This window comes from Dysidea avara, chromosome 8 (genome assembly GCF_963678975.1).
Source record: "Dysidea avara chromosome 8, odDysAvar1.4, whole genome shotgun sequence".
Classification (NCBI taxonomy): Eukaryota; Metazoa; Porifera; class Demospongiae; order Dictyoceratida; family Dysideidae; genus Dysidea; species Dysidea avara.
Window position 1 is genome coordinate 32,623,750 of NC_089279.1, and position 25,725 is coordinate 32,649,474.

At 38.5% G+C, this 25,725-nt stretch overlaps 3 protein-coding genes across 3 annotated transcripts in view; 1 reads left to right on the forward strand and 2 right to left on the reverse strand.

Annotated features, from left to right (window-relative positions):
• The window catches only part of LOC136264167 (splicing factor 3B subunit 3-like), a 21,434-nt gene extending 16,515 nt beyond the window's left edge, over positions 1-4,919 (reverse strand). The window contains exons 1-10 of the mRNA XM_066058875.1: positions 4,645-4,919; positions 4,418-4,588; positions 3,443-3,615; positions 2,512-2,653; positions 2,166-2,278; positions 1,972-2,034; positions 1,697-1,771; positions 1,541-1,644; positions 1,146-1,311; positions 920-1,088 (exon numbers count right to left, since the gene is read on the reverse strand). Coding sequence (XP_065914947.1) covers positions 920-1,088; positions 1,146-1,311; positions 1,541-1,644; positions 1,697-1,771; positions 1,972-2,034; positions 2,166-2,278; positions 2,512-2,653; positions 3,443-3,615; positions 4,418-4,588; positions 4,645-4,870 — 1,402 coding nt within the window. The 5' untranslated portion in view covers positions 4,871-4,919. The remainder of the gene's footprint in view (positions 1-919; positions 1,089-1,145; positions 1,312-1,540; positions 1,645-1,696; positions 1,772-1,971; positions 2,035-2,165; positions 2,279-2,511; positions 2,654-3,442; positions 3,616-4,417; positions 4,589-4,644) is intronic.
• On the forward strand, positions 4,907-8,724 carry LOC136264168 (charged multivesicular body protein 1a-like). The gene is made up of 8 exons (XM_066058876.1): positions 4,907-5,038; positions 5,137-5,156; positions 5,210-5,287; positions 5,333-5,479; positions 5,991-6,059; positions 6,115-6,174; positions 7,519-7,721; positions 8,582-8,724. The coding sequence occupies exons 1-8, from the start codon at positions 5,002-5,004 to the stop codon at positions 8,601-8,603; spliced, it is 636 nt and encodes a 211-aa protein (XP_065914948.1). The 5' UTR covers positions 4,907-5,001; the 3' UTR covers positions 8,604-8,724.
• Positions 8,621-25,725, reverse strand: part of LOC136264166 (WD repeat-containing protein 97-like) — a 22,161-nt gene continuing 5,056 nt past the window's right edge. The window contains exons 12-32 of the mRNA XM_066058874.1: positions 14,602-14,740; positions 14,442-14,548; positions 14,010-14,157; positions 13,870-13,942; positions 13,740-13,811; positions 13,590-13,679; positions 13,471-13,534; positions 12,868-13,076; positions 12,302-12,460; positions 11,420-11,484; positions 11,231-11,366; positions 11,004-11,102; positions 10,816-10,938; positions 10,660-10,763; positions 10,400-10,609; positions 10,320-10,348; positions 10,149-10,208; positions 9,842-9,923; positions 9,448-9,549; positions 8,971-9,047; positions 8,621-8,912 (exon numbers count right to left, since the gene is read on the reverse strand). Coding sequence (XP_065914946.1) covers positions 8,701-8,912; positions 8,971-9,047; positions 9,448-9,549; positions 9,842-9,923; positions 10,149-10,208; positions 10,320-10,348; positions 10,400-10,609; positions 10,660-10,763; positions 10,816-10,938; positions 11,004-11,102; positions 11,231-11,366; positions 11,420-11,484; positions 12,302-12,460; positions 12,868-13,076; positions 13,471-13,534; positions 13,590-13,679; positions 13,740-13,811; positions 13,870-13,942; positions 14,010-14,157; positions 14,442-14,548; positions 14,602-14,740 — 2,360 coding nt within the window. The 3' untranslated portion in view covers positions 8,621-8,700. The remainder of the gene's footprint in view (positions 8,913-8,970; positions 9,048-9,447; positions 9,550-9,841; positions 9,924-10,148; positions 10,209-10,319; positions 10,349-10,399; positions 10,610-10,659; positions 10,764-10,815; positions 10,939-11,003; positions 11,103-11,230; positions 11,367-11,419; positions 11,485-12,301; positions 12,461-12,867; positions 13,077-13,470; positions 13,535-13,589; positions 13,680-13,739; positions 13,812-13,869; positions 13,943-14,009; positions 14,158-14,441; positions 14,549-14,601; positions 14,741-25,725) is intronic.

Sequence of the window (25,725 nt, forward strand, 5' to 3'; positions counted from 1 at the left end):
TTACAGCTAGTTTTGGCCTCACCATTTTTTGGGTAAAACCCTAGGTATCATTTTAATCCTTGTTACATCACATGTAGAATGATGTACATTGTAGGATAGACGCGTCAAAAGTTATAGCGCTTTGTGCAAGGTATGTGTATTTATTAAGTTAAAATCCAGTTTTTTGAATTATGTGGCTTTAAGGGTTAAATCATTATATCCCTACTGTGCCCAAGATGCCATAATGGAAATGCACAGTAGGGATATAACACTTCCCACACACCACAGCTATCAATTATCGTCTGAAAAGTGAAGTATCCATTATGCTTCATTGTCAGCTATGTTCAACCTGGTACATAGCATTGCGAATCAAGAACTGTTCAAAAAGCACCTCTGCAATCAAAGTAGCCACTGTGAAAAACACAAAATGTTTCCGTTACGAAGGGAAGCCATCACGCGCTACCACCAAATCAATACCTTTCGCTATCAGCGAAGATTAATGGGACACAAAGGAGGACATCGGTAAGTCCATGAAGAATGCATTGTACGTACCGCGGATGCCAAAAGCACATGCCTGGCTGAAGCAATGTTGAACATTGAAAAAATCAAGTAGCCATTATTGAATTACGCTTGTCCGAAGGCATCAGTCAGTTACTCAGTCTGTCAGTCACTAGAAAAATTCCATTCAATGATTTTTCTTTAAAAATTTCATAGCAACTTGTTGAAAGCATTTCAAGTCAATCTGTTGTTTAGGCTTAGTTTTACCTAACCAATACTGCTTCATCATCAGTCATCAGGGAAAAAAGAGGCTGATTTTTGAGTAACGTTTTTTCATGGGCCACACCTAAACCTTTGTGGTCCCTACTATACAAGCAGTGCAAGCCTTGTAGCAAGCAGTGCTATAGGCAAATATAATCAATAAAATGGACAGTTTTCTTACCAGTTGCACTCATTTTTACTGTCCACACAGCATTGGGGTTGCCAGGTAACTCGGACACAGCCATTTCTGTCACTTCTAATCCATGACGCAACACCCTTAGTGATGACCGAGGACCACGCCCACACAGAGCATACACCTGAGGTGTATCCTCACTGGCTAAATCAGCAATCTGAAATAACACATGCGACTTACATCAAGACCACATATCAGCCAATTATAAGCTCACCTTGGAGGTCATAATAGGAGACAGGCTCTCCAGCTCATCCACCACCACGAGGTTCTTCAGTGGTCGAGGAGCAAAGAAGAATGTCTCTCCTTCCTCAAGTTGTATGTTACTGGAGAACTCTGGCTCTCCATCATCATCACCAAGGTGGGCAATCTGGTAGAAGTTGCTAGAATGAGATAAATGTAAAGTGTATTGAAGAGCACAATACTATCTATACACTGCATGCACCGTATGTTAGTTAATTACAGGTTCTAGTTAGTTGCACAACTTTACACATCTTAAATGATACTTTTGTAATAACACTTCACAATGGCCTTTCAAGGCATGCATATAAAGGGCACATGCATACAACACACTACACTACACTACAGACAAAATAAACTAATTTCACTTACTGGTTGCCAAACTCCGATGCACAGAACAAGAAACCAGATTTGAGTACGTTAATTGATGAACACAATGGCACTGTATCAAAATACTTAATCCTCATCTCTGTAACCTACAACAACAGGAGTGATGTGAACACTATGACAACAACTATAACAACAAACCAGATCATCTTCAGTCTCCAGAGTAACTTTGAAGATGTCACCTTGTTCAGATTGGATCAGAAAGAAGAACATTGACTGTAATGGAAGAGATGTAATTATAATTGTTTGCTGCTGCTGCTGCTGCTGCTGCTGCTGCTGCTGCTGCTGCTGCTGCTGCTGCTGCTGCTGCTGCTGCTGCTGCTGCTGCTGCTGCTGCTGCTGCTGCTGCTGCTGCTGCTGCTGCTGCTGCTGCTGCTGCTGCTGCTGCTGCTGCTGCTGCTGCTGGTCCCACTCACCTTAGTCTTGTGTGTAGCACAGCACACTATCAACATACTGGTATCAGCATTGTCCAAATCATTCTGTAACAACACAGTGTGTACATGTGATAATCATCATGGTTTTAAAGGTACACATCTTTATACATGTAGTACAGTTAATAATATTGCAGGAAAACAAGGCAAAGAGTACAACACCAGATTGTGATACTTACCCGGCGACGAGGGATTGGGCAGCGAATGTCTGTCTGGTCACCAAAGTTCTTGTAGATGATGTAGTTCTCACAGCAAACCAACACACCACTGGGTCCATCACTACCTCCAGGAACTGTAAGGGAATTGTACCATGTGTAAACCTCACATGTGTACTCATATCCACACACAAAAACACAAAAGAAGCCTTTGGCTGCCATATACAAGGTCATGCCCATACTCAAGTGCTACAAGACATCCTCCTGGAGGACAGGACTAGTACCTTGCAGAAGGCAGTGTACTATAACTACTGTATACCACAAATACACAGATGCATACAATATTACATATACACTACACACGACATACCAGCTATTAACAGGTTAGCCTGGTCCTCCATTGGTTCATTGTATTTACGTACAACATGATTGAGACCAAGATCAAGTTCATAAAATGTGAGCATCTGTTGAACTATCTGAGCTGCTTCACCAGTGTGATCATTATCAGCCTCCTATAAATAGTGACATATTAGTATTAAAGTAGATGTATCACTAAAACTGAAAGTGTACATTAGCTTGATAAGTTTTCATTTTGCAATTTAAAGTGGTGGTTAGATATTACACATCTAAACAAAACTTCACACTAATGAGGATGTTCAATCATATTATACCAGCAAAATAAATTTTAATACAATTCATAAAAGCAAACTTCGTTATTTGGCTTGGTTCACACAATTCACATAATTTATGTGTACATTTTCAGATCCACCACGTTACCTGTTAAAATAGTTTAAAGAACGTAGCAAACCGCATGTTGATCAGTCAATCAACATTCCACTTTAGAACGCAGCTTATTTTAAAGAACCACCACTACAAGAGTTGTGATGTTTCCAAAAATACATAATACTGCGTAATATTAAGTAATTTGTCCAATTTTCTTGCACAATTAACTAGTCTCACATGTATTAAATGGTAGTGGGTTTTGTTTTTCAAGGTATAAGTTATCATTGTCATTTTAAACACAAAATTTACAGTAGCAGCCATTCATAATATATGTGAGCCTTTGTGATCGCCTCTAGTACTAGAAACTCCAGAAAACACAATAATTAATAAGAACTACTTTACTCCCCACAAAGCCAGCAGTGTAATAAGCATCACGTTATGGCTAAAGAACCCTGGTGAAAATTCTCAATGATTATGTTTACACTGTGCAGACACAGATATTCTATACCAGTTGACTTCAGCTTTTATTTCTTCCACACTATATACTAAAACAAGTACATACACACGCACGCACACACCTCATAGTCCAATTCCAGACAGGCAAACATTGGGTTCTCAAATCCAACATCCATACCAACAATATGGTAGACCAAGGTGTGACTCTTATGAGCTTCCAGTGGTGAAGATATGGTGAGGCGAGCGCTAGCATCACGATTCAGGATGTACACCAACTTCTGTTTTTCCACAGCACCTACATCAGTAGCAATGCAACATGGGTATAATCAAAGTGTAATATAAACATTATCTGTATGATATACATATTCTACACACACACACACACACACACACACACACACACACACACACACACACACACACACACACACACACACACACACACACACACACACACACACACACACACACACACACACACACACACACACACACACACACACACACACACACACACACACACACACATGCACACACACACACACCGAATTTCCCTTCAGCAGTTAGGGTATTGTGAATACTAGTGGTTGGCTACTAATGCATAAAACAGATGCAGTTACACTTTTCTAAATGCAGTGGATAGTTGGCTAGTTTGTCAGTATGCTCGTGAGGTGTTGTTTCAGCCTGGTAAGTACCTTTTGGCATGCCGCAGTATCGATACACACATCATGGACTTACCTTTGCCCTCCTTTTGCATGACAGCTCAAAATGTCAAGTAGCACGTGGTCACTTCCCTACATTTTGAAATCATCTGTATTTTTTACAGGTTGAATTAACTGCAGGATGCTTCTCATACTCATTGCTGAACACATACTCCAACAACCATTTACTGAAAAGTGCCCACTATGATTCCATGTTCACACAGCATTAAAAATGAATAGTCTTGGTTATACGTACCTAACCAACACTACCACCTGCTGGCACCATGAAAATATTAGTCAAGTATTTCTATTCCATGATACCAGACCCCTATGGTCTGGGGCAACACTAGTATACACTACTCACTAGCATTAACAGTTATTTACATACAAACTAACCTATCATGACTGCCCTGCCCTTAGGATCAACTGCTAGATACTGGCCAGGAACTATGCGTCGACAACCACTCTTTCCAAATGTCTCCTGGTGGACTCTTTCAAACGCATTCTTCGCCACGTTATATTCTAATATTACAATACGGCCCGAGTCGCTTCCAACAACAATATAATCTAAAGCACGTGTTTAAATACGCACTCCATTTAAAGCACATCATTTTATAACATACCTTTAGCTCCACCGGTTAGTTTAAAAGGTATCAACGAGCGAATTTCACCGAATACATCCACAGAAAGCAGTGTGTGTACTTTACCAGTGTTAGGATCTGGTCGAAGTAGTTCCAAGATTCTTCCGCGTCCTACAATAATTTCTTGTTGCTTGGTCCCCGAGAAGTTGCCATGGATGGCCTGTACTATGCAGGTTGGTCGCTGTAAGGTGAGGAGATAGAGGTACATGGCGCCCTCCTTCGACCACGTTTGCGTATCACGTGATTGCACGTGACAACAAAATCCAAACCCGTAATCGATTACAATTAGTTCATATTGTGTTGTCATCTCGGAGTTAGCGTTTCTCTAGCAAAGAAAACATGCCTCTCTTTGGATCCAAATCGCCCAACATTGAAGGTATAATTTAGCGTGTGTTACGTTTAAATCTATAAGCGAGTGTACTCTTTACAATGACGTAATGTGCTGTTTTTATTTCATGTGTCCCTCACCGGTAGATACGCTATTTACTCTAAAAGTAAGTACCCAAAAATACATCAGATATTAATTTATTGCGCGTGTTTTGCTCAGTTCACTACCAAACAATTGGAACGATCTGCCAAGAAATGTGAGAAAGAAGAAAGTGCCCAGAGAACCAAAATAAAGAGGGTAATTGAATTATCTTCACGTCTTGTCTGACTACAACCACTGTAGGCTATGGAAAAAGGTAACGTTGAAGGAGCTAGGATCTATGCCGAGAATGCAATTCGTAAGAAAAATGAAGGACTGAATTATTTGAGACTAGCATCACGTGTGGACGCAGTGGCAAACCGAGTACAAACAGCCATGACCATGAAGACTGTAAGTGACTTCCAACCTGTTACAACTAACCTTGCTATGCTGTAAAATCTCACAAATAAGACCTTGTTCAATGTGATTGTACATGCGTATGGCCTTACAATAATAATAAAGCAGCCGTACTAATGAGAGTGAGGGCTATAGGTAATCAGTGACCGCTAGGTCATTTCTAAAGATGAAACATCAAAGATGAAAGCTTACGAAACCATGTAACAAGTTTACAGAAATCAAAGAAATGATCCTTATTTTGTATCTAATTTGAAATACAGTATGCACTAATTTTAACCCACCTTAGAAAGTTCAAGACAATTTTGGCTTGTTATATCAGAATCTGCACCTCAAATAGGAGCATTAAAGGAAATTGTGTAGTAAAAACTCTCCATATAATAATCTTTCTATATGCAGCATTTGTATGAGATATAATTATTCGCATTTCCTGTATTACATCATCTGTGACTTGGTTACATTTCTGCTTGTATCATTGTTGGTGACGTGATTTCTACTGTCTGTGTAGTTGACTAAGAACCTGGGTGGAGTGGTACAGGGGCTGGATCAGGTGATGCAGAGTATGGACCTGGAGAAGGTGAAACCACTTATGTCATAATCACATGACATCATGTGATCCTCTTGTACTGTAGATTACAGCTGTGATGGAAAAGTTTGAGAGTCAGTTTGAAGATCTTGATGTGCATAGTCAGGTGAGTACAATGTGTACTGTATGTAGTGTATCACCGTGTGTGTTGGTGAGTTAGTGTGTGCATGTGTGTGTGTGTGTGTGTGTATGCACACACTCACGTGTATGCAGGTGAGGCAGCATAGCCAAGTGGTTAGGGCATCTGCATCTTCCTGGTAATTGAAAGGTCCCAGGTTCGATTCCCTGTTGAGCCACTTTAGTGTTGTTGTTGTTTCCTTGAGCAAGAAGCTTTACACACATTGCTCCAGTCTACCCAGCTGTTTAAATGGGGACCTGGTGTCCTGGTGTCAACTGGGGAAGCAGCCCACCCAGCTGTACATCAATAGGTACCTGGTGTAAACTGGGGAAGCAAATGCCCAACTGTCCTTGTCTCGCTTAGTGGTGTTGGGGTCATTGTGGAAATTTAGGTTCCGTGACCTCTCTCCATGAGACCTCCTGCGGGCTACTAGCCCTGCCCCAGGAGGATTTGCCTGCACAAGGCTCAAGTGCCTGAATGGTGCACAGGCATCCCAGTGCTGGTTCACTGGGCGGCAATAGCTATGTTTTGCATGCATATGGCTTTGCCTTGTCTGTATGCAAACATGTCCATGTTGCATATATGCTATAATATGGTCAGTATGATGTACAGGGTACCTGTATACAAGTGTATAAAGGCCTGGGAACCCCAGCTATCTACTTTAGAACCTAATTTTGATGAAAATGTAAAAAAGGTTGTCTTGGTAACATTGTATTATCAGGGCCGGACCTTAAGATTTATAGACATTATAGTATAGAGTTCTTTGTCTAAGATTCATATAATTACAGAAAGTTGGGTAATTATAAGTGAATTGTGTTGACTTCACTTGCATGCAGACAGAAATCACAATCCTGGGCTATGTGGCTCAAATTATCAAGATTACAAGTTTTCTGTGATCAAGTCACCACTGACTGAGGGTTTCAGCATCAACTGAAACAATTAGATCCTCCAATTGTCTGGTCGTCAGCACTCATACAACACACGCTGTGGTGATTATTTTGTGAATACTTGTAATTGTATACTCTCCAGAACTAGGAAATATTTTCACTGTAGTGCCTCTTCTCATTGGAATTCAATCCATTCAACAGCATCATTTCCTAGTACATTATTGACTTGTCCTATCTTTGTTAATTATGCCAAATCTATATACGTAGCTAAGTAATTATGAGTATTAAATTTGTAGCTACGTGTCCTCTGTTGTGAAGTTATTATTATTATTAACTAAAGTACTTTTTGTTTTTTTGTATATATATTTTTTGTGCTTTGCAACAATAAATCAAATCACTAACTCCCTACTATGCATTCATATAGTTAGTAAACTATTCCCTACAGGTTATGGAGGGTGCTATGGGTAACGCTACCACCCTGTCCACTCCACAAGACCAAGTGGAGTCATTGATAAAACAAGTAGCAGATGAGAGTGGTATGGATGTACTGGACCAGTTGTCCACTGCTAAAGTTGGTAGTACTGTACCACAAAACCAGGCCACCGTACCATCCCTCACATCACGACAAGAAGATGAACTGTCTAAAAGGTAATCTACATACGTATCTTGTACATTATAGTGTGAAAGCTAGTACTCTGCATTTGAGGTATATCAGCTATTTTACTCGTGTATGCACATAAGTGTCTTGAACTAAAGCCTTTAACTTGTAGAAGTCAATTTGTTGGTTGAATGCAGAGGAAGTTTCTGTTCCCAACTGTTGTAGTGCATGCCTAGACTACATTTCTTGGAGTCAGAAGTTAATCTGACTCCTTATTAGGTCCGTAATGAGATACCAATTCTGAATGACGTTTGCAAGAGAAAAAAAACAAAGTTCAGTGTATTACACCAAGTATGACCATTACCTTGATCAAAAGGTTGTGTTGTTTTGACTGTTGACTTTTGACTCAAACTATTGCTTGACTCTTACATAACATGTATTTGCATTGTCAATCACAAGTTGATCACTGTGAAGAAAAATGTTGGCTGCTGTTGACTGTAAAATAATAGATTGGCCTTGTATATTGGTCATCACTTTGCCTGCAGTCACAATATAGTGAAGCCAATTGGACAAGACCATTTTGTTTGCAACCTTTGGACACTGCCTCAACTACATTTACTATTACCATACATACATACAGTGGAACTTCTCTATTATGGACATTTTGGGACCCAGAATTTTTGGCCACTTTTTGCTGTAACACAGAGGTTTTCCTCTTTCAGACGTAAAAAAAATGTATTAGCCGGACCGGTTGGGACCAAAATTTTGTCCTTATTATGGAGGTTTTTTTCTATTGTGTCCTTATAATTGGTGTTTTTTTTTTGTTAAGAGAGGTTCCACTGTACCTCTCTTCATACACCAGTTGTAGGAATGAATTTGCTATTATATACATCTTGTTCCCTACTTGTAGATTGACAGAATTGAGGTCATGATCAGCTCCAACATCAACTACTGTAATTCTTACTCTTTTTGTAATTGTAAAACATAAATATTGTGTGTAAAATATTATTTTGTGTGAATGTTATTCATTTATCTCATGGGTTTTACATACGAGTTTTCTGGTATAAAATATTTGGTTAGACCAAATACAGGAACTTGTGGTGATGATTTTGTTTCTTCTCCTTCCTCATTGAACGGATCAAGGAGTTGTGTTTTAGTAGCCAGTGTTACCTGGTGGGTAAAGTGTCTCCATCCATCGGGGCATGAACATCCCGGCCTCTGTAACCGTGGTAACTGTTTAACTGTATAAAAGGCATCAATGCACGCAGTATGAGATTTCATTGTGTTTGTTTGTCTCACCGAGTGCTAGTGAGGTTTCTCTTTGAGGGTGGCATTTGCTGTGGTGGGTTTCTCCCAACCGTGCCAAACAACGATGTCTGAGTACATACATACACACATAGTAATATAGCTACACTACACTACTTGTATTTCTGCAAAAAACCAGAGCTGTATCCAGAAATTATAGTCAGACATCTGCCATTTTCTGACCATTTCTGGATAATGTCTGAACACTTTAAGGAAATTTTTGTACAGTACTATTGAGTATATCTGACCACATATCATGATTTGTCAGATCATATGCAAAGCATATAATTTCAGGCCCTGTGTACGTATAATAGTTCTACCAGAATTATGCCAGCAATGATACTTGGTCACCTTAAAGCTGTCACTAGTATTCAAAACAAATATGTACATGTATGATGATTGAGAATTGTTAAAGCCTCGTTTGTAGGGTGGTTTTTTGCAGACAGTCATGTAAATATGAGCCCCACCCACCTGGTGATCTTAGGCAGAGCAATAACAGTGTTGCAGAGTAGCTCCTCCTCTGGCTGCTCTACTGGAAGTATTGGAGATGGGACTCGTAAAGATGCTGCCAACCTTTCAGAAAAATGAGTATCATCTGTTAACCATCTACCCAATCATATTACAGTGAACTGGCCAGTGTAACATGAATGTGTCACTTGTGTGTATATACGACTTGACCTGCCAATTGAGTAATAAGGTTTACCTTACATGTGACCAAGAATATAAAAATGAACTCTTGATGTGACCAAATTACACAAATACATTGTACAGTTGATTTGATTTTAAATTAATCTCTTGTATTTAGCATTAGGAAATGTTGAGCCCAGGTCACATATGAAAAATTTGTCCTGAACACTTAACATACCAATCCAAGTATTTCTGGTGTTGGATCTTGACAAAGAAGTTGAGTACATCAATCACCTCTTGTTTGTTCATGTCAATCAATGCTACAAAATATAACAGTCAACCTGAAAGTGTTGTGGTGCTATGTGTGTATACATTATTGTATTACAAAGGACTGGACATGGCACGTATTCTAGACAGAGGGTTGCCTTATTAATGTCCAAATATGTATGCACTCAAAGAAGGTCCTAAGCATGTGTAAAGTCACTCCCCAGAAGTCCACAGTAAAAAATGGACCATTGTACACAGCATACTGTATATATACTCACATTTTACAACTGGTTGTTCATCCTTCTCTTTCTTAGCTTTACCCTTTCCTCTTCTGGGCACTGTAAATGACATACATACATATTGTATATCACAGACTACATACACAGCTTCTAATGAAGTACAAAGAATGTGAATATATATAAAAAATATATGTAATGTGTTGTGAGTACCTTGTGGTATACTTGATTTTGTTGTTTTCCTATTGAAGAACAGTAATTCATTTAAAGGCTATACATATTTTCTGCATTACTTGGCAGGCGTGGTTCCTTTCTTGGCCTGCTTGTCGCTGGTTCCAGTTAGCTCCTCATTCCAATAAAGTAGCCAATCACTGGTTGACTTCTGCACACTTAGAGCCCCACCCTCTTCATCCTCGTCCTCAGACCAATCCTCCAACGTTCTTATAAAATATCCCTCAGGATCCTCCAGGCCATGACTTAATAGATAAGACAGTACCAAATCCCTGTGTATAATTCATAATTGCATTTAATTAATAAAGATTTAGAAATCTACTTGAATTCTTGATCACTAGTGATATAAATTGACATCAAATATGATAAGATCTTTCCATTCAATACATTCACAGCTTTCAATAGTTCCAGTAATCTTCTAATATACTAAAGGGTACTTGTTATGATACAGTATACACAAACTAAGATTAGTATATACTTGTTTATCAGCTCTATTAGAAGGTGATAAATATGGTGGTCCTTCCAGTTGTAAAATGATGCTGTTGGCTATGTTGCCTGCTCGGTTGTCAATGTCATGTCGTGTGTACAACATCAGTACAGCCTAGACCATAGCACACAAATAGTGACATAGTATGACAGTGGGGGGGGGACAAGGGACATACTCACCCCATACAAGTCAACCTTGTTGAACATGTCTGAACACCTGTTAACATTTTCCAGTAAGATGTCCACAAATCGACCGATAGTCCACGGCTTCGGGAAAGTCTAATTACACAATCAAAGTGCATCATGTGAAATAGTTATAGACTGAAGAAGTCTGTTTATGCGAAATTACATATTGACGTTCATAAAACACACACAGTACAGTATGACCTTATGATAAATCTATGCACCTTAGAGTTTGCTCCAGGAAACAGATGGTCAAACCATTTCTGACCAATAAACTGAGCGATGTACTCTGGTAGAGGTGTGGGTGGGGGAGGGGTGGGGCTGCGAGGAGGTGGAGTTGGCGTCTTTGGAGGTGGCGGCCTAAAACAATAATAATAAACTACAGTACGTAGTAGCCATAAGCTTGCACTAACGTTGGTGGTTTTTTGGGTGGTGCTTTAGGAGCTATCAGTTTCTCAATCTTTGGTGGTGTTCTCACCTGAAATAACACAAAACTTTTATCACACATGGGACCAAGTATTACCTATGTACAGTGTATCAAGTGTTTATGGCTTATCCCCAAAATACCTACATACCTGAAACATTACACACCTTTGTGACTAGCACAAAGGTATAGGAGGTCTCATAGTATAAGAAAGTTGGTACATGTATCACTACAAACAGTACATATACAATACTTTGTTATTCTTTTCATTGTAAAAATGGAACAATTTTTTTTTGTCTTTTTTGTCAGCTATTATAACCACCCAACACTAACGCAGTGTACTGCCTTTAATGCTGCAGCTATTGAATTTCAAATATGCCCCAGCCTAATATTTTACCTATTGCATTTTTGAGCACTGTGTTTTTGAGCAGTGCTCAAAAATCAAAAGCCTATTACGATCAAAATTATGCATTCAAAATCAAGGCTATGCTCAATAAATGACTATATTATTAAAAAACATGGCCAATTTTAAGTTATTGTACATGTTTCTAAATGTGAAATGTAGTAATAATGCGGTGATCATTCGCTTTCTTTCAGGTGCAACCATTGCGCATTTTAATTAAATTATTAATATCATCCCTATTATGCTAGTATTATGCTTGATGCTTTCGGTTACCTATTATGCTTTAAATTATGCCAGCATAATCGGCCGGGGCCTAGCAACAAAGAACGTGGCTGACAATTCTTCTTACTAGTACTGCAAAAGATTAATATATTCTAATAGAGCAGTCATGTAAAAATATTTCAGTAAATCATCCGAAAACATTTTTACAGGAATCTTTGTCATGAGTGCAGGTCAATAAATGCTCACCACTGGAGGGGGTGATGGAGAAGGAGAGGGTGTTGATGGAGGTGTTGGTGTCGGTGGGGGTGTAATGTCAATGGGCTCCTCTAAAGCAGCACGTAGTCTACTCCTATAGTCTGTATCATCCTCTGAAATGGTTGATGCCTGGGATAAAATCTCCTCTTCCTAATTGGGAAACATTACACACATTAACTCCACAGAATATACAGGGTACAGCAAATGGATAACAAGTCTAATTTTCAAGGGTTATAGTTTACGTACGTAGCTACATAGCACCACAACACATAAGGGTTGGCTGTACAAACATGCTATTACAAGCAATAGACATTAATACAGACTTGAGGGGTAGCAATAATCACACAACTGCTGCAAGTACAGCTGAGGACAAAACTTTTAGCAGAGATAAACTTCAATAGGGCAAAGTAAACAAAAAAAAACACATTTCTTTCTTTACATGCAGGGATCAGCACTTATATGTGTATATATACACACAATTAACAAGAACATAATGATGCAACACGTGATTTGGCTGCACTTTATATTGTACAAAAAATTATACGTATATAGTCAACCTTGTGTTTTCTGAGCTGCTCCATTTGGTGAGCAGTTAACAGAGCAGGTTTCCATCTATCAACTGCTTCTTGGTCTTCTGGGAACTTCCTCAGTTGCTGCAACACCGCAGAGTTAGGCAGGTGACAATCAGGAGCAATTGGATAGGGTGACTCAAATCTGCTCAGTGGTGGGAAAAACCTTCTGGGAGGACTCTTCACATATTTGCTCTCTACAGGGTAAAAAAGTTGCTGTGTGTACATGTATGGTACCACTCAAATGTAACGTCATTTTACGAGAGTGCGAATGATTAAAACTTGAGCTAATTAAAGGGCATGGCACCAGTTTCACTCACGAATATTCATCGCAACTGAAATGGGATGAATACTCGTGAGTGAAAAGAGTGCCACGCCCTTAGCTTAGCTTGTTTTTTAATTGTTTGCACTCATGCGAGACGATGTTACATTTCAGCAGTACCTTAAGTATGTGGACATCATTACAGCATTCGCACATACATTGTACAACACACACATGCACATGTGAAATGTATGCATTTACATGTATATGCTTAAAATTATCTTGGATTACAGCTGGTCTCATACAAATGTTTATATAGTCAAACTAACCTGCTACTGTTATAGATGATATTTTGTCGCTCCCGTCAGGGTCAAAATCATCTACATCACTAACCTACAGGTAAAAATGAATTAAATACTTGCAACTATAATAAAAAAAACATATGTACATGAATTCCAAGGTCTTTTCTTGGTCGTAGGATATCTAAAAGTTGCTTCCAAGCCTTCTCTTTGTTACGAGCTGTCAGGCCTGTAGATTTCTGTACGCAGCAACAAGAGTGTACTCATACATGTTTCTGCATAGGAAGCAAGCTTCATACTTTAGTTTTAGTCAATAAGCCATCCCTGATACTCTTTAATTCTGTGTCTCTCTTCTGAAGCTGTGACATAGCCTGTTTTAATAAAACCACCACTTAAATAGCTGACTAAGTGATGTTTGTAACTACATACCTCTGCTTTAGTTGCAGCAGCTTTCTCCAACATGATCAACTCTTCTTCGGATAAAACTCCACGAAATGACAACCTTTGAAACAACAAACAACATGCAAGAGCTATAGCAGCCACACCCACAAATTATCAGCCACACCCACCTCTCTTTGTTCTGTTGCACTTTCTCAAGTCGTGCAGCATCACTTGGCGGCATGGTATCCAGCTCAGTATGGTAGGGTAGGGAAGTCTGCTCCACTGGTGACACACACCTCGTACCAACCAACCTCAGCATGCAAGCATCAGGTAAATCTGCAAGTACATGTATACAGTCTGAATTAAGGACATAAAAAAAATCAGCCTTGACACCATTCTTATAAATTTTTGAAAGAATCTCTAAAATAGTAAAATAGGTCAAACAATTTGGCCACTAAGAGTTCATTATAAAGAAACTGAATTTGAAAATGGTATTAGTTCTGCAGAAAAGTCAGTAAACGAACACAAAGAGTTCTTCATAAACTTTAAAGTCAGGTCAGAGAAATGTCCATCCCTCTTACATACAAACATACACACAGAGATGGCTTCCATCAACTAACATGTAGAGTGAGATATCCCATATAAAGACTCATTCATTGACATAACCAGATCAGCACGTTCTGATGATACCGTAATACAACTAGGAGTGCCCCCAATATGGATAACTCTGTAAGGAACAGTACATCAGTATATCTAGTTACATATCATCCTAGCCATTACCTTAGTAAGATGTTGTCTTCATTCCATAGTCTTATCGTGGTGTCTGCTGAACAAGACACAAACAATTGTAGCTTCTCACAACAACTGATGTCTATGATCCAGTCAGTGTGAGCTGATATTGCATCATGTGTGTAACTACCTGTGGAACAGAATAGTTGATAGTGGGTGTGTACATATGTACGTACATACATACATACATACATACAGTGAAATATAAGCATGTCACTGAGGTAATTATAAATATCTGGTACATATAAATACAGCTAACATAGCCTGTACTGCATACTACACTCATTTACAGTATCTGTCTTGCTTATCATTTAAGAATATTATAACTTTTAAATGAAGTTTCCAAATTTGGATTGAATGCAATGGTGTAGACCTAAATCTCACTGAAATTCTTTCAGTATACACTGCATGCAACACAAATACTAAATGTACGAATGCCAAAATGCATCTTTGTTGGCACAAAAATTGCTTTGTTATGTACATCAGCAGGAAATCATTGGACACCATCACAATTGTAGACGATCAGACTTTATGACTGGTAAGCATTGTTAAGCTTTAAAAGGTGACTATTTTAAGCAGTGAATGAAGCAGTACACACTGTTTGTTACTGAAGGGCATGGCTTCTGACCAAACCATGACAAAGACATGCCAGAGGCTTTTATGCCAGCCCTGCAGCAGTACTGCAGCTAACTAGGTGAAATGGTGAATGCATAGCACTGAAAGAGCAAGGCGAATTAAAGAGCTCACAAGTTAAAAACAGATTCAACCTTTGAAGTGACCCATTTGAAAAGGGTGATATAGTGCATAGGCATTAGCACTAAGCAGTGGTTTGTTTACACGGTTTGTATGGTTAGCACTTCGATGACATTGTATTCAAATGTTACTAGAGTACCAGGTGTATCTATTCACTGGGTTTTATTACCGTGTTCAACTCTAATTTTTGTTTTGATTATGTAGTGAATTTGTTAGAAAGTAGAAACATAAGTATGTACTTGCGTACAGTATGTATGTACCGCTCAAATGCAACGTCGTCTTGCGAGACTGCAAGCAATTAAAAGCGTGCTAATTAAAGAGCGTGGCACCCATTTTGCTCACGAGTATTCATCCTAAAGAAAACAGGATGACACTCACGAGCAAAACGGGTGCCATGAATACTCGTGAGAAAAATGGGTGCCACGCTCTTTAATTAGCACGGTTTTTAATTGCTTGCACTCTTGCGAGACGACGTTGCATTTGAGCGGTACTGAGTAGGTATGTCAGCTAAGAAGGCATCTGTAAAAGTTTCCAATGATCTTGTGGAAATGTCTTTCGTAGTAGTGCATATAAGATAGAGACACTCAGATAATCAAGCTTCACATAGCTGATCAAAAATAAAAATAAAAATCTTGACACACAAGTATGCATGTTATGTATGTACGTACTGTAGTAAGTGCAGTAGAGACCACTCTATCAGTAGTCACACTTTTCAGTTATACAATCTCAGTGTTACATAGGAACATACTTATAGTACCACACATTAGTGATGGGCAGTATTGAGAATTCTAACAGTATTAATGAAATAATTGAAGTTATTCAATAATTTTTGCAATTGACATTTGTGATTATATGTACATCTAATGGACAATAAACTGAAGCAAGGAAGCATATGCAAAAACTAGGATATCTGAACACTCTTGAAGCTTTAAATCCTAAAAGTCTCCCATTTGATAAATGTCTGTTTTGCAGTATGCTACTGCAAATTAGTAAAGAGCATATATAGTACACATGATCCAACTAACCATAATAAACTCGTACGCAACTAAATACCCCTGGTACTAAACAGTATGTGCACAATTTGGTAATATATTTAGGAAATAGAAATGCACTTGTCACTTGTAGGAGCACTGTACAAGTAATATATTACGGCCCAAAACTCTGACTATAGCTTATCTGCCATATTGTCATGAAATTGTATACACAAGAACAAGCAACAAACTATTATATAAACATGATATAGTGCTTACAAAAGAAAGAAAAGAAAAAAAACAGTGCCTAGCCCTAGTGTGTAAGCATACATGTACATTATGTAGAGTCCATAAAGCAATCAGTTTATACTTTATTACAGGCTCTGCCAACTTCGAGTCCAGCCTTTGTTACTTTTACTGCCCATACAGTAGAACCTGCCAACACCGCAGCGACTCCGGCTTCAGGGTAGCCAAATTCAACAATTTTAGATAGAACCCAGGTTACTGCAAACCATTCAACTGGAACTTTTATTACTTTTAACATCATTTTGAAGGCTTGCCAAAGTATCCCTTCTTCATAGAGTACTTTAATAACAGAAAGCATAGCACCGATGATCGCTGCACCAGTAGGAGTTACATTCACTATCTCATGTGCCAAGCCTTGTAAAGCTTCTAAAGCTTCTGGAGAGCTTTCTATAAGCCCCCACAATCCAATGTGTACCGTATCTGTAGTAATAAAAGGGATTAAACCAACTGCAAGAAAGAAACCACCAACGAGTTGATATGAGAATGAAGCCCAGGCAAGTTCACAGTGGGTAAGATCATCAGGAGATTTTTCAGAGGAGTGTTTATCCTTTTGACTAGTCTGCTGAAGGGCAACTCCAAACATGGTACCAGCACCAAAATGACTGGTGGAGGTTGCTCTAAGGCTGTTGTCGCTGGAGTCAAAACTGACATACATCCCAACCACAGTAGCAAGCCGCAGACCACCCTTTGCGGACAGAGAGACATAAAACAGTGTTGCTTTTTCTTTACTAGCAGTTGCAAAGAGAGTTGAATCAATATGTTGCCTAACTTCAACATACTTTCCATTGGCACATAGCAGTTTGAAAACCTTAGGATGGTTTGTTTTAACTGTCATGGCACACATTGCATCTGGAGCAGCTTTAAGGGCAACAAGCTTATCATTACTACCATCACAAGAAACATACTGGCCATTGAAAGCACTCAATGCTATGACAGTGTCATTTTCCAGGAATTTATCGATGTTTACAAGATCACCTTCATATGGAGGATGAGCAACTTTTATTGTCATTTCATCATCTTGCTTAGCGATCTTCATCCTTGGTGGACTGCAGCCTGTTCTATACACTACTGCTAGAGACTTCTCTTCTTTAGGCCATGGGTTACCACCAAGTACACCATTTGTAACTGTTATATGTAAGTTATCGCCTAGCACAAGACTTCGGACTTGTTGGGTAACATCTCGAGGCCCATAAGACGCCCCAAGAATTACGAGATCGTCAGGATCAAGTGATGTCAAGTATGGATCTGTATTGCGGCCTTTACTGTACAAGATCTCCAACTCTTCACCTTGTTTTACACTTTTGAGCTTAGGAACTTCTTCTCCATATTGATAGAAAACAGTAAAAGACTTTGAAACCTTAGGCCAGCCATTGCCAAAGATGTCGTTACTTGCTTCCATCGTGAGTGAACGATTCTTCACATGACTACGAACAGTTTTGGTCACATCAAACAGCCCGTACGCAGCAGAAAGAATGATCAAAGGAGGAGAAGCAACGAAATACATGCGCTCATCTTCCTTGACAACACTAAGCATTTGTGCACCATCATATTCATACACAACAACCAGCGTCTTCTTATGGCCTGTCCAATTGTCTCCTTCCCAAACACCATTCTTCGCATATTTGTCAAATTCACCATTTGTCAAATAATCCCTAGCAAGTTTTGTAACATCGCTTGTGCCATAGGCTGCACCCAGTATATCTAGTGGTTTAGTAGTGCCTATTGCTGTTGAATGTCGTGAGACCTGCTGAATTTCTTTGAGATGTTTAGTATCAAGTCGGTCCTCTTTAAGATAGTGAGAATGATGCGTACTACTGATTTTAAGCGGATTTCCTTCTCTCACAATCATGGTCTCCACTGAAGAAAAAGAGTTATCATAGCGGTACACGACCACCAAGGTTTTTTGATGCCCAGGCCAAGGATCTCCACCAAACGTTGTGTTGTTTACATCAATTGAAAGCTCTCGTCCTTGCCTAAGTTTTCTAACCAAGCCAGTCACATCTTTTGGGCCATACGCAGCACCAATAATTTTCAATCCACCAAACATATTAAACAAGTTTTCTCAGCCAAAGTTTTATAACTAAAAGTGCAGCAAGATGATCAGTATTTATAGGAGAAGTGGCAGGAAAACATACAAATAGTGACATACATATGTAAAGGAATGAAGCCACTCTTGAGGAAACATTGAAGTCATTCAAGTCACTAAATGCAAACAAGGAAATTATATCATTCATATGCAAACAAGAAATATGCACTTATTGTCACCATTTTTACTTCATAATTCTGATGGTAGCTCCATAGTACTTCAGAACAAAAAGAACATAAAAGGGGGACAAAGGCAAGTCCATGATGCATGTATTGTACATACCAAAGTTGGCAAAAAGGAACATCTCGAGACAAAGCGACGTTAAACAGTGAAGAAATAATCAAGCCTGTTCTATTGTCGAGTTATGCTTGGCTGGATGCTTCAGTCAGTCAGTCAGCATAAAATTCTGTTAAATAGAAATTTTTATATTTATATAGAAACTTTTTGGACGGATTTGTGAGGACATTTTTGGGGTTAACCAATGCTGCCAAGCTGTCACGAAGGGAAATTGAGAGTGATATTTTTGGCTGGAAAAGCCCATGATCCCTAATATACAGTACTAAAACCATTGATGACGGTTAAAATCAGATATGTTTATGGTTTAGCAATGACGACTAACACATTCAAAGAATTCTATACACAGATGACTCTGTGCCACCTACTGCTCTCCTGAAGTAGTTTACTATAATCAACAGTTTGCAGGGGAAGATGTGGTTCTACTGCTGTAGCAAAACTGAAACACTTGAAGTGAAGATCCACTCCCACTAATACTGTACAATCATACAGCTTGATTGATATGACAAAATCAGAACAGTAGGAAATTGGTCTGACACACCCAAACAATAAATTCATTTTATTCAAGGATAATGATATAATCATTAAGACTAAAAATAATAGTGGGAGGTATGGAAATCACATTGATGTACATATAATGAAGTAGGTAGGTAAGAGAAATCACTTTAGCTATACACGAGTTGCGATAACTTGCACATGTGCTTGTAAATGGACCTGCCCTATGTGCAAAGGCTCTCTTCAGATTAACTAAATTTCTGTAATGGGATCCAAGCATTAAAGTTCATATATGTAGCATGCATGAAATAACTAGAAATGTACATGAGTTAATACTATTGTGACTATACTGAAATGCACTTAAACAGCAGAATTCCATATATAAACAGTGTTTGCGTCACAGGTGAAACCTATGCAGTGCTAGTAGCATCTGTCCTACATGTAACTGTAACACTGTGTCAGTTTTATATAACTGTACTGGTATCTGTCCTCTTGTCCTAGTTTCATAATGTGAGGTTAACAGGTTAGTACACAAAAACCACAATTGTGTGCCAGTGGTTTTTCGAATATTATGTGTTTTTGTCCATTCTTTACAGCACATTTTAAAGGCACCGGTATAGAGAAGACTTGCTGAAAAAATTGAGCAACATTGTTGTAATATTGCTCAGGTCCTGCTGAATCATACATTATGGTAGCAGAGGTAGTATAGCGGCACAACCAAAAAATCGTGCACTTTTTCATAAAGCCATGAAACTTTCCACATAAATGGTACTCCTCAATACATGTATTTTTAGATATAGTGCCATCACTGATTCGACCTATGGTGACCTTTACGGCCATTTTTGCACAGAAAATTGATCATTTTTGTCTTTAACTCCCTGGGGCAATAATTAACTTGCTAAAACATGATACCAAAATAATGATCTTGCTGATAGAAACAACTTGGTTTTTATTTGAAGTCAATAAGTGAATTCATTCTTAAGTTATGAGTATTTTAATTAGCTACAAAATTTGATAAATTTATGCATAATTATCTGCCCACAGGTAATTCACACCTCAAGGGCAGGTAAATTTATCTAATTTTACAGCTAGTAAAAGTGATCATAACTTTGTAATGAAATCACCAATTGACTTCAAATAAAAACCAAGTTGTTTCTATCAGCAAGATCTTTTGTTTGGTATCAAGTTAATTATTGCCTCAGGGAGTTAAAGACAAAAATGATCAATTTTCTGTACAAAAATGGCTGTAAAGGTTACCAAAGGTCAACTCAGCGATGGCACTATATCTAAAAATGCATGTCATGAGGAATACTATTTATGTGGAAAGTTTTATGGCTTTATGAAAAAGTGCACAGTATTGCCAATTTTGGGGGCTACGCCGCTATACTAAGGAGGTTGGATGCATTCTAAGCACTATATTCCAAATATATTATGATTGCATTGCTTTATTTGGTATTTGATGTGACCCTCAATAGTCACAATACAAAACTAAAAATGATGGGATTCGCTGGGGTTCATTAGATATTCAGAACGTTCTTCATGTAAGCTTCAAGACAATGTACTTTGCTTTGTAAAAAGCGGGTGAAATTAATAAGTTGCGGTTTGATGTTTACAACTTCACCAGACTTGTCACATACGTATTCCATAAACGGAACAATGATGGTTCACTCCTGAGATCGACGTTTTACCCTCCTCAATAAAACGATTTTCACGTAATTAGCCTTAGTGGCACTTAAAGTGTGTTCAACCTCCTCTGGTATGGCAGTACTGCATATTAGGGACCATGGAGGTTTGGGTTTTTCTGGCCAAAAAAAATCACCCAAAAACCAGCTTCATAATACCATCCTGGCATCTTGGCAGTATTGGTTAGGTATAACCAAGCCCAAATTCAGTTTGACCCTAAATGCTTCCAATAATTTTTAATCTTGGAATTTTCTACTGACTAGTTGCCTGATGCCTTCAGGTAAGCATACTGTAACTTGACAACGGCTAAGGGTACGGGATTGATTATTTTACTGTTTGACATAGCTTCGTCCTGAGATGTGCCTTTTGGTATACCGTAGTACGTACAATGCACACATCATGGACTTACCTTTGTGTCATATTTCTTTTTTGCTGACAGCTCAAGGTGTCAATTCACAGTAGCACGATGCAAGCTTCCCTACATCTGTAAACGGGAATCATCTGTATTTTCCCCATGGTGACCGGATTGATTCCAGAGATGCCTCAAGCACTGTTCTTCATACGTAACTGATTAACAGGTCGAAAACAACAAAGCAAAATGGTCACTTCACAGTAATTAATTGTTGGGGTACGTGAATCGTCTGTATTTTTTGTAGTGACTAAATTGACTGGCCATGTCATTGTCAGCATTTTTACTTCATAATTCTGATGGCAGTTTCAGAGCAAAAAGAACTGGAACACAAAGGAGGACAAAGGCAAGTCCATGATAGGTATATTGCACATACTGCAGTTGATGACGCGACATCAAACAGTGAAGAAATCAAGCCCGTAGCCTTATCCTCCATTGTTGAGATATGCTTGGCTGGAGGCATCAGTTAGTTAGTCATTCAGCATAAAATTCTGTTAAATAGGAACTTTTAAACTCCATGGAAACTTTCTGGAAGGATTTGGGGTTGGTCTAAAGACATCTTTGGGCCTAGCCAATGCTGTCATGAAGGGAAATTGAGGCTGGTTGTAGGGTAATACTTTTAGCAGCACCACGCTGAATTGCAAACCATTGATTTACCTAAAACCTCAGGTGGCACAGGGCCATCATCTGTATGTAAAATTCACATCTTTGAATGTAGTGTTGTTTTATTAACCCGTTTTAGTATGGGAATTTTGACTTTTAGTTTACTAACTAAAAGTGTGTCCTGTTTGGTGATACTTTTAATATAACTAAAATAACACTGAAAGGTTTTGGTAAGTAAAATTAAAATGTTTCGATCTTTTATAGTACGCAAAACTAAAACTATTTGCATGACTAAATCATAAAATTGCAATATTTTTATTTTAGTAAAACTAAATAGATAACTACAACCGTAAATATGAAAGAAAATTCTGTACTATAACAACACTATTTGAATGTGTTAGTCATCATTGGCAGTAGCAAAAACTGAAACACTTGAAGTGAAGATCCACTGATACAGTACATACAGCTTGATTGATATGAAGGTCCAGTTATTATCAACATGCTTTTTTTCCAAGAACAATCAAAGATTGGAACAGCTTGCCAGTATCTGTCATAGAATCAGAAAACATAGATACATTTACTAATTACTTATTGTCTATCTAATTGTTTGCTGTATATCTTATGTGTATGTGTGATTTCTTTGGGGTGTTGATCGCCCCCTGGGCGCATTGGCAATTGCCGTCTGCCCAGTAACAATAAATAAATAAATAAATGACAAAACCAGAATGGTAGGAAATTGGTCTTAGATCCACCTCATCCCTCCCCCATGGAGTGGGAGAGCTAATAGTAGCAGTGGGAGGAAAGTGATGTCATGTAAACAAAGCAGGTAGGTAAGAGAAAGATGATAATTCAACTCACCAGTAATTAAAAGTAGCTAGCTGGTTGCTGTTCTTTAATAGTTTCAACATGTACATAACCTCAGTGTTGACATCACTACTTGCATGATGGCAAATGATTCATGTGCAGAAGTTTAAAAGTTACATCACCATGTATCTACGTTAGCTATACTTAAGGACTTCATCTTCAATGATTCATTCCCAATGCATTGATTTATGATATCATAGGATTCTGAATGTCACATAGGGTAGGTCAATAGATGTGACTCCTGTTGCTTCTTTTGCAGTACGCACAGTAGAAGTTTACTGCAAAGGCAAATTAACAGTTTGTGGGAAGATGTGATGCTGAGAAAAAACTGAAGCAAAGATCAAAGATTCTCTGCCACTGATATGATCAGTACAACTAACTACCACACCAGTAGGAAATTAGTCTGCCACACCCAAACTACAGGAAATTAAATTCGTCTTACACCCACCGCATCCATGAAGTGGCAGAAGACAATGATGTAATTATTAAGACTAAAAGCAGCAGTGGGAGGACAATAAATCATGCTGATGTATAACAAAGTACATAAGTAAGTAAGAGAAAGTGGTTAATTCAGCTTCTTAAACATGTCCATAATACATACTTGACTTCATTATCAACTACACACTAAATAGTCATAAAACATGGAATTTCTTACACACTGTACAGCTATATACGAGTGTGATACTACAAACTTTACGCATTAAACCTTATGGTTTTACACTGTTAACCAATCAATGATAACAAAAGATGCAAGTATTACATATAGTTGATGACCCTGTGATGTGCAAGCCTATCCTCTGCACATGCACTTATAAATGGATCTGCCCTACATGCACAATCCTCTTCACATTAACTAAATTTCCGAAAATTAATGTAATGGGACCAAAGAATTAAACATAAGTATTGTTCACATACACATGTACTACCATGTACGTAGCAAGCATATATAGTGAAATAACTTGTAAAGGCACATACATGATATACAGTACCAAGTGATTAAAAAACTTACTAAATTATAGAGCGTGGCACCAATTTTGCTCGCGAGTATTGATCCTGTTTCGTTTGGGATGAATACTTGCAAGCAAAATAGGTGCCACACCCTTTAATTAGCAGGTTTTTTAATTGCTCGCACTCTTGCGAGATGATGTTAAATTTGAGCAGTGCCGTATGCTGTTATCACAAGTGGTATCTGTCTTATTATTCAGTGACATGTGATGCTGTGTCAGTTTTTACTCCAATGTGCACGTTACAGCATCATGTCCTACCTCCCCTGCCAATGATGTAGCCTGTTTAAACACTGAACGTTTTGATCAAATTGACACTTCTACTGGTGATAGAGAATTGTTGACAGGTGTTAAGTAGTGTTGGGTATGGGGAACCTTTACACAATATCCAAGTGTTGCTATTCTACCATACTCAGTATGTTTTGCTGGAACTCTTGTTTGACACAATTTTGTATTGTGAACTCGACCTGACTAAAACTTCAGCTTTAAAAGTCTCTTCAAAGAGGTATGGTTAAAGAGAAACGCTACCAGCTGCATTCGAACCCACTAACTCCTGCAGGCAAGTTATGTGCTCTGACACTTGAAATAGTCTGTGCTGTGAGTTTTGAAGGAACGCAGCTCAAGTATTTAGTGTTGCACGGATATGAAATTTTTCCGATATTCCGATAACTGATATTGGATAATATTGTCAAGCCGATAAATGTAGCCGATCCGATATAGCACAGCATGTCTATGATATAGCAGTTTTTACTATTGTGGAGGATCAATTCAGCCTACAGTATTACTACAGCAACAGCTGACAGTACACTGAAACAGTAATAACAACATGTAGTGCAGGAAAATGCATATTGAAAACATCATTTGATGCACATGAGCATGTACTTCTAAATCCAAACTGTACATGTATCTGTATTTGTTGCTTTTTTCATTGTGCTGCCGATCAGATACCGATATACAAAAACACAGCCGATATATGGTTTTTCCGATAACCGATCCAATTATGAGTGCAACACTACAAGGTTTCAATGTACTGCAGAAAACAAATGAGGTAACACAGGAGCTTGCATAAAATCTCTAAGCAGTTGGATGATGGACACTTCATTTTGAGCATTAATTGTGTTTATAGGCCTGAAACGCTTCCAATAGATCGCTACAATTTGACTGACTGCTTGAATAATGCCTTTAGAAAAGTGTAACTTGTAAGACTATACGGGCTGATTTTTCACTGTTCAACGTCACTTCAGCCCAATAGGTGCCTTTTGGCATACTGCAGTGGTAAGCAGTGTGAAAGACAGACAGGTGGCTTTTCGGGGGGAAAGTGCTATATGAAGACAATGTCTGGGTCTGCAAGCAAAGACTACTGTACAAGACAATCTTACGTACCTATGAAACTAACCCCTATACATATATTTTTAAAATGTATGTGTTCATGTCCAATCATACTCGACTTTTCCAACTACCCTACATAAAAGCAAAGATCCTTCTCCAACTGATATGATTCTTAGACATAACCAATAGAACTTACGATGGTGGATAGCTGTCAATAACTTTTGGCCTTGAATACAGTGAAACCTGTGGACACCTTGGGACCAACCAAGTGTCCTGATTACCGAGGTGTACTGATTTTCTAGGTCAATTTACATGTAA